General features: G+C 44.1%; 1 protein-coding gene across 1 annotated transcript in view; it reads left to right on the forward strand.

Moving 5' to 3' along the window:
• Positions 1 to 10,000, forward strand: part of LOC129831719 (neuronal-specific septin-3-like) — a 74,090-nt gene that overhangs the window by 17,351 nt on the left and 46,739 nt on the right. Inside the window, exon 3 of the mRNA XM_055895113.1 lies at positions 4,051 to 4,179. Within this exon, the coding sequence (XP_055751088.1) occupies positions 4,051 to 4,179 (129 nt within the window). The remainder of the gene's footprint in view (positions 1 to 4,050; positions 4,180 to 10,000) is intronic.

Raw genomic sequence — 10,000 nt, forward strand, 5'->3', positions numbered from 1 at the left:
ACAGGGGTGACACACATATACACATGTACTACGCACACACACACACACACACACACACACACACACACACACACACACACACACACATCAAATTTAAGTCCAGCGACTGTGTGTAGATCCACAGCAGGAAGGAGGTGACAGGACCAACACATACACACTTCCTGTTCACAAAGATCCACTTCCCTTATTTCCACCATGACTGAAATCGCTACCAAACACGCACACGCACACGCACACGCACACACACACGCACACACACACAGCTATAGAGCTATATTGTAATTCCCAGTAAGTAGTCCTCCATATCCTTTAACCCTGACAGTAGATGTGGGATTCTAACAGCTCCTGACAGTAGATGTGGGACTCTAACAGATCCTGACAGTAGATGTGGGACTCTAACAGATCCTGACAGTAGATGTGGGACTCTAACAGTTCATGACAGTAGATGTGGGACTCTAATAGATCCTGACAGTAGACGTGGGACTCTAACAGCTCCTGAAAGTAGATGTGGGACTCTAACAGCTCCTGACAGTAGATGTGGGACTCCAACAGATCCTGACAGTAGACATGGGACTCTAACAGCTCCTGACAGTAGATGTGGGACTCTGACAGCTCCTGACAGTAGATGCGGGACTCTAACAGATCCTGACAGTAGATGTGGGACTCTAACAGCTCCTGAGTGTAGATGTGGGACTCTAACAGCTCCTGACAGTAGATGTGGGACTCTAACAGCTCCTGACAGTAGATGTGGGACTCTAACAGCTCCTGACAGTAGATGTAGAACTCTAACCGCTCCTGACAGTGTTTTGGTTAATCATGTCACATGACCTTTTCATCAAACTGTCCCCTTTTGTTTTTATATTTGATTGTCCAGCACCATCCTCCAGCAGCATCCTCAGACCATCCTTCATTTTTGGTCAAATTCTCATTTCTCTAAAAGGCTTAAAATGAAAGGTAAAATCCAGGTCATGTGAAATGAACCAAAACACAGGGCCCTAGCTATAGGATAGAGTGGAACATTCTATTAAAAGTTATGATGAGGTGGATAATTCCCTCAAATAGAATCAGTGTTCTGATGAGGTGGATAATTCCCTCAAATAGAATCAGTGTTATGATGAGGTGGATAATTCCCTCAAATAGAATCAGTGTATTGATGAGGTGGATAATTCCCTCAAATAGAATCAGTGTATTGATGAGGTGGATAATTCCCTCAAATAGAATCAGTGTTCTGATGAGGTGGATAATTCCCTCAAATAGAATCAGTGTTATGATGAGGTGGATAATTCCCTCAAATAGAATCAGTGTTCTGATGAGGTGGATAATTCCCTCAAATAGAATCAGTGTAATGATGAGGTGGATAATTCCCTCAAATAGAATCAGTGTAATGATGAGGCGGATAATTCCCTCAAATGGAATCAGTGTTCTGATGAGGTGGATAATTCCCTCAAATAGAATCAGTGTAATGATGAGGTGGATAACTCCCTCAAATAGAATCAGTGTAATGATGAGGTGGATAATTCCCTCAAATGGAATCAGTGTTCTGATGAGGTGGATAATTCCCTCAAATAGAATCAGTGTAATGATGAGGTGGATAATTCCCTCAAATAGAATCAGTGTTCTGATGCGGTGGATAATTCCCTCAAATAGAATCAGTGTAATGATGAGGTGGATAATTCCCTCAAATAGAATCAGTGTTCTGATGAGGTGGATAATTCCCTCAAATAGAATCAGTGTTCTGATGAGGTGGATAATTCCCTCAAATAGAATCAGTGTATTGATGAGGTGGATAATTCCCTCAAATAGAATCAGTGTTCTGATGAGGTGGATAATTCCCTCAAATAGAATCAGTGTTATGATGAGGTGGATAATTCCCTCAAATAGAATCAGTGTTCTGATGAGGTGGATAATTCCCTCAAATAGAATCAGTGTAATGATGAGGTGGATAACTCCCTCAAATAGAATCAGCGTAATGATGAGGTGGATAATTCCCTCAAATGGAATCAGTGTTCTGATGAGGTGGATAATTCCCTCAAATAGAATCAGTGTAATGATGAGGTGGATAATTCCCTCAAATAGAATCAGTGTTCTGATGCGGTGGATAATTCCCTCAAATAGAATCAGTGTAATGATGAGGTGGATAATTCCCTCAAATAGAATCAGTGTTCTGATGAGGTGGATAATTCCCTCAAATAGAATCAGTGTTCTGATGAGGTGGATAATTCCCTCAAATAGAATCAGTGTATTGATGAGGTGGATAATTCCCTCAAATAGAATCAGTGTTCTGATGAGGTGGATAATTCCCTCAAATAGAATCAGTGTTATGATGAGGTGGATAATTCCCTCAAATAGAATCAGTGTTCTGATGAGGTGGATAATTCCCTCAAATAGAATCAGTGTAATGATGAGGTGGATAACTCCCTCAAATAGAATCAGTGTAATGATGAGGTGGATAATTCCCTCAAATGGAATCAGTGTTCTGATGAGGTGGATAATTCCCTCAAATAGAATCAGTGTAATGATGAGGTGGATAATTCCCTCAAATAGAATCAGTGTTCTGATGCGGTGGATAATTCCCTCAAATAGAATCAGTGTAATGATGAGGTAGATAATTCCCTCAAATAGAATCAGTGTTCTGATGATATGGATAATTCCCTCAAATAGAATCAGTGTTCTGATGAGGTGGATAATTCCCTCAAATAGAATCAGTGTTATGATGAGGTGGATAATTCCCTCAAATAGAATCAGTGTTCTGATGAGGTGGATAATTCCCTCAAATAGAATCAGTGTAATGATGAGGTGGATAATTCCCTCAAATAGAATCAGTGTTCTGATGATATGGATAATTCCCTCAAATAGAATCAGTGTTCTGATGAGGTGGATAATTCCCTCAAATAGAATCAGTGTTATGATGAGGTGGATAATTCCCTCAAATAGAATCAGTGTTCTGATGAGGTGGATAATTCCCTCAAATAGAATCAGGGTTCTGATGAGGTGGATAATTCCCTCAAATAGAATCAGTGTTCTGTTGAGGTGGATAATTTCCTCAAATAGAATCAGTGTAATGATGATGTGGATAATTCCCTCAAATAGAATCAGTGTTCTGATGAGGTGGATAATTCCCTCAAATAGAATCAGTGTTCTGATGAGGTGGATAATTCCCTCAATAGAATCAGTGTTCTGATGAGGTGGATAATTCCCTCAAATAGAATCAGTGTTCTGATGAGGTGGATAATTCCCTCAAATAGAATCAGTGATCTGATGAGGTGGATAATTCCCTCAAATAGAATCAGTGTAATGATGAGGTGGATAATTCCCTCAAATAGAATCAGTGATCTGATGAGGTGGATAATTCCCTCAAATAGAATCAGTGTTCTGATGAGGTGGATAATTCCCTCAAATAGAATCAGTGTTCTGATGAAGTGGATAATTCCCTCAAATAGAATCAGTGTTATGATGAGGTGGATAATTCCCTTAAATAGAATCAGTGTTATGATGAGGTGGATAATTCCCTCAAATAGAATCAGTGTAAAGAAAAGCTGAACTCAGGTCAGCTAAGCGGCAGGTAGCCTAGTAGTTAGAGTGTTTGGCCAGTAACCGAAAGGTTGCTGGATCGAATCCCTGAGCTGACAAAGTAAAAATCTGTCATTCTGCCCCTGAACAAGGCAGTTAACCCACTGTTCCCCGGTAGGACGTCATTGTAAATAAGAATTTGTTCTTAACGGACTTGCCTAGTTAAATAAAAATGTAAAAGTTCACACATGGACACACAAACACACAGTCTACCCTGGTCAACACTAACCAGTGTGTCTCTGTCCTGTCTTTCTCCTACAGGTCAGAGTGGACTAGGGAAGTCTACCCTGGTCAACACTAACCAGTGTGTCTCTGTCCTGTCTTTCTCCTACAGGTCAGAGTGGACTAGGGAAGTCTACCCTGGTCAACACTAACCAGTGTGTCTCTGTCCTGTCTTTCTCGTACAGGTCAGAGTGGACTAGGGAAGTCTACCCTGGTCAACACTAACCAGTGTATCTCTGTCCTGTCTTTCTCCTACAGGTCAGAGTGGACTAGGGAAGTCTACCCTGGTCAACACTCTGTTCAAGTCTAAAGTCAGCCGCAAGTCCTGCAGCCCGAACTACGAAGAGAAGATCTCCAAGACTGTCAAACTGCAGTCCGTCAGCCATGGTGAGCACACACACACACACACACACACACACACACACACACACACACACACACACACCACATATATACATACACAGATATATACACACACACACACACACACCAGATATACACACACACACCAGATATATACACACACACACACACAGATATACACACACACACACACCAGATATATACACACACACCAGATATACACACACACACACACACACACACACACACACACACACACACACACACACACACACACACACACACACACACACACACACACACACACACACACACACACACACACACCAGATATATACACACACACACACACCAGATATATACACACACAGATATATACACACACACACCCGATATATACACCCACACCAGATATATACATACACACACAGATATACACACACAAACACACACACCAGATATATACACACACACACACACACCAGATATATACACACACAGATATATACACACACACACCAGATATATACACCCACACCAGATATATACATACACACACAGATACACACACACACACACACACACCAGATATATATATACACACACACACACAGATATATACACACACACACCAGATATATACACACACACACACAGATATATACACATACACCAGATATATACATACACACACACACACACACACACCGATATATACACACACACACACACACCAGATAGACACATACACAAACACACACACCAGATATATACATACACACACACCAGATATATATACACACACACACACACCAGATATATACACACACACACACACCAGATAGACACATACACAAACACACACACCAGATAGACACATACACAAACACACACACCAGATAGACACATAGACACATATACACACACCAGATATATACACACACACACACACACACCAGATATATACACAAACCCACACACCAGATAGACACATACACAAACACACACACCAGATAGACACATACACACACACCAGATATATACACACACACAAACACACACATACACCCACTATAATGTGTGCTGCTGTACAGACTCATGTCCTGGATGGTAGATGTAATGTTTCAGTTCTAAAACACTGGCTTGGTCTACAACTGTATCGTTAAATGTCCTGTCCTGTCATGTACAAACACACACACACACACACACACACACATTTCCACTCTACTCTGTCTGTTTGCCTTGGAGTTCTACCAGATCCTCTGAGGAGAGAGAATCACACAGGGACAGATCAATCCCACTGACAGACTGTGTGTTTGTCATTCTAATGCATTCTAGAAGGGAGAGAGAGAGAGTGAGAGAGACAGAGAGGGAGAAAGAGAGGGAGAGAGAGAGAGAGAGAGAGCCAGGGAGTGTGTGTGTGAGAGAGAGAGAGAGAGAGACAGATAGAGAGAAAGAGTGAGAGAGGGAGACAGCGAGAGAGAGAGAGACAGATAGAGAGAAAGAGTGAGAGAGGGAGACAGCGAGAGAGAGAGAGAGACAGATAGAGAGAAAGAGTGAGAGAGGGAGACAGCGAGAGCAAGAGAGAGAGAGAGAGTGAGAGAGAGACAGCATGAGCAAGAGAGAGGGAGGCAGAGAGAGAGAGAGAGAGAGAGAGACCTGTTGCCACAAGAAAAGGTCAACCAGTGAAGAACAAACACCATTGTAAATTCAACCCATATTTATGTTTATTTATTTTACCTTTTGTACTTTCACTATTTGTACATCATTACAACACTGTATATAAACATAATATGACATTTGAAATGTCTTTATTCCTTTGGAACTTTTGTGAGTGTAATGTTTACTGTAAATTTGAATTGTTTATTTCTCTTTTGTTTATTATCTATTTAACTTGCTTTGGCAATGAGTGTGTGTGTAACAGGTCACTGTGACCCTAATACATAATCACCAGTCAGAGGAACCAGTTGAGGAGAGACCATAGTATGCCCAGGTAGAACCAGGAGAGGCCCAGGTAGAACCAGCTGAGGAGAATCCCAGGTAGAACCAGCTGAGGAGAATCCCAGGTAGAACCTGCCGCCCCCCACTAGGCTACCTGCCGCCCCCCACTAGGCTACCTGCCGCCCCAAGATCATTATGTCTGGAGGCTGATGTCTGTAGAGTGTGTTGTAATAGCAGTGGGCCAGGTAGAGTGTGTTGTAATAGCAGTGGGCCAGGTAGAGTGTGTTGTAATAGCAGTGGGCCAGGTAGAGTGTGTTGTACTAGCAGTGGGCCAGGTAGAGTGTGTTGTAATAGCAGTGGGCCAGGTAGAGTGTGTTGTAATAGCAGTGGGCCAGGTAGAATGTGTTGTAATAGCGGTGGGCCAGGTAGAGTGTGTTGTAATAGCAGGGGCCAGGTAGAGTGTGTTGTAATAGCAGTGGGCCAGGTAGAGAGTGTTGTAATAGCAGTGGGCCAGGTAGAGTGTGTTGTAATAGCAGTGGGCCAGGTAGAGTGTGTTGTGATAGCAGTGGACCAAGTAGCGTGTGTTATAATAGCAGTGGGCCAGGTAGAGTGTGTTGTAATAGCAGTGGGCCAGGTAGAGTGTGTTGTAATAGCAGTGGGCCAGGTAGAGTGTGTTGTAATAGCGGTGGGCCAGGTAGAGTGTGTTGTAATAGCAGTGGGCCAGGTAGAGTGTGTTGTAATAGCAGTGGGCCAGGTAGAGTGTGTTGTAATAGCAGTGGGCCAGGTAGAGTGTGTTGTAATAGCAGTGGGCCAGGTAGAGTGTGTTGTAATAGCAGTGGGCCAGGTAGAGTGTGTTGTAATAGCAGTGGGCCAGGTAGAGTGTGTTGTAATAGCGGTGGGCCAGGTAGAGTGTGTTGTAATAGCAGTGGGCCAGGTAGAGTGTGTTGTAATAGCAGTGGGCCAGGTAGAGTGTGTTGCAATAGCAGTGGGCCAGGATCCAACACATTCTGCAGCAGTATGTGTGTTCTTGAAGCAGCAGCTTAGACCCTCTAGACCAATCTTAGGCCACAATGGCCGCTCTGTCTTGGACAGGCTAGATGTACGGTGAGCAGAGTGAAGGGTCTTTAGCTCCAGTCAGGATAGTGGAGCAGCGTTGATATCAGATGACAAAGTTAGCCTAAAAGGCCAAGTTTGTGTAAGTAGTGTTGTGACTAGCAGGGCCAAAGGTCAAGTCGCTAAACTACTAACTGACTGTTCAGTTCTGCATTTACTGTTGCTGCTATACCTGTTTCAGTGTTTCATTGTGGAGGTGTGTGTGTGTGTGTGTGGGGGGGGGGGGGGGTATTACCATGTAGTCCTTGAGTATAGGTGGTTGTGTTCTCTCTGGAATGATGCTGGTTCCTGTAGTGTACAGTCTAACCATGTAGTCGTTGAGTCACCACGGTACTCTCCTTTCCTACTTCCTGTTTGTGCGCACTTCAAACATGACCTATGAGAATCCCAGTTTGTATTTCATCAGTTCCACTCAGAACACTGCTGACCTTCCTGGTCTCTCCACCAGCCATGTTCAGAACCAGGGCTGACCTCCCTGGTCTCTCCACCAGCCATGTTCAGAACCAGGGCTGACCTTCCTGGTCTCTCCACCAGCCATGTTCAGAACCAGGGCTGACCTCCCTGGTCTCTCCACCAGCCATGTTCAGAACCAGGGCTGACCTCCCTGGTCTCTCTATCAGCCATGTTCAGAACCAGGGCTGACCTTCCTGGTCTCTCCACCAGCCATGTTCAGAACCAGGGCTGACCTTCCTGGTATCTCTACCAGCCATGTTCATAACCAGGGCTGACCTTCCTGGTCTCTCCACCAGCCATGTTCAGAACCAGGGCTGACCTTCCTGGTCTCTCCACCAGCCATGTTCAGAACCAGGGCTGACCTCCCTGGTCTTTCCACCAGCCATGTTCAGAACCAGGGCTGACCTCCCTGGTCTCTCCACCAGCCATGTTCAGAACCAGGGCTGACCTCCCTGGTCTCTCCACCAGCCATGTTCAGAACCAGGAGGGCTGCTGCTGCTCAATGGAATATTATGGACTAGCAATGGTAACCTTGTGTTAGTTCCACTGTGGTGTGTGTTCGTGCGTCTGAGTGTGTGGGTGTGTGTTTAACATGGTGCTAGCTCGCCTGGGGATTGTGTGTTTTGTGTGTGTGTGTGTGTGTGTGTGTGTGTGTGTGTGTGTGTGTGTGTGTGTGTGTGTGTGTGTGTGTGTGTGTGTGTCCACACACACACACACACAAAACACACAATCCCCAGGCGAGCTAGCACCATGTTAAACACACACCCACACACTCAGACGCACGAACACACACACACACACACACACACACACACACACACACACACACACACACACACACACACACACACACACACACACACACACACACACACACACACACACACACACACACACACACACACACACACACACACACACACACACACACACACACACACAATCCCCAGGCGAGCTAGCACCATGTTAAACAGTCAGGTGAAGAAAAGGACAGGACTGTCTCTTTTATAGGAGCTTCCCTGAACATGAACCTGTTAAACATCACTTCCTCTGTTTCTAGACTCTGTCTGCTTAACAGCTTTATGTGGCTCCACCATTAACGTCCTGTGGAAGAGAAGAAAGCACTACACTTCAGTTAGACTCTTACTATGATGAGTTCCCATAAAGACCCATTCCATCTAGAACAAGTCTAAACATGGTCAAGTGTGTGTGCGTGTGTGTGTGTGTGTGTGTGTGTGTGTGTGTGTGTGTGTGTGTGTGTGTGTGTGGGAATCTCACCTCCATGTTACCATGTTCCTCTCACAGTGAAACCATGTGACTCAGTACACGTTCACAAGTCCAGATTCACCAGACATGAGGGGAAACTAGAATGTATACATTAACCAAACATAGAAAGTAAATGTCATATATATACCGTGTCATATATATATATATATATATATATATATATATATATATATATATATATATATATATATATATATATATATATATATATATATATATATATAAATGACTCAGAATCCTTCTATGGAGTAAGGCAAGAAGGGTGTAGCTGCAGTAGTGCGTAAGTACTAGACCAGGCCTGCGGTAAGATCATTGGGTCAGCAAAGCAGCTTACCTGACCAGAGCTGAGGGATAGAGATAGTTTACAGCTAGGTAGATGTAGCCCACTACCAGAGTGTTAGCTAGGTAGATGTAGCCCACTGTCAGAGTGCTAGCTAGGTAGATGTAGCCCACTGTCAGAGTGCTAGCTAGGTAGATGTAGCCCACTGCCAGAGTGTTAGCTAGGTAGATGTAGCCCACTGCCAGAGTGCTAGCTAGGTAGATGTAGCCCACTGCCAGAGTGCTAGCTAGGTAGATGTAGCCCACTGTCAGAGTGTTAGCTAGGTAGATGTAGCCCACTGTCAGAGTGTTAGCTAGGTAGATGTAGCCCACTGTCAGAGTGTTAGCTAGGTAGGTGTAGCCCACTGCCAGAGTGTTAGCTAGGTAGATGTAGCCCACTACCAGAGTGCTAGCTAGGTAGATGTAGCCCACTACCAGAGTGCTAGCCAGCTAACACCTGCTTAATGCATGATACTGGACACTCTCTAACTAAGACATAGCCAATACCTTTACCAGTCTTCAACCACCCACTCTATCACTATCCATCTGTTTTAGAGGTGTCTTGCCATGCCAAAGTCCTGGGTCTGGACCCACAAAGCATCTCAGAGTAGGAGAGCTGATCTAGGATCAGTTTAGCCTTTAAGATCATAATAAATCAGATTACACGGAGAGGAGGACCTGATCCTAGATCATAATAAATCAGATTACATGGAGAGGTGGGACCTGATCTTAA

The sequence above is a fragment of the Salvelinus fontinalis genome, chromosome 2 (assembly GCF_029448725.1).
Source record: "Salvelinus fontinalis isolate EN_2023a chromosome 2, ASM2944872v1, whole genome shotgun sequence".
In the NCBI taxonomy this organism is placed as follows: Eukaryota; Metazoa; Chordata; class Actinopteri; order Salmoniformes; family Salmonidae; genus Salvelinus; species Salvelinus fontinalis.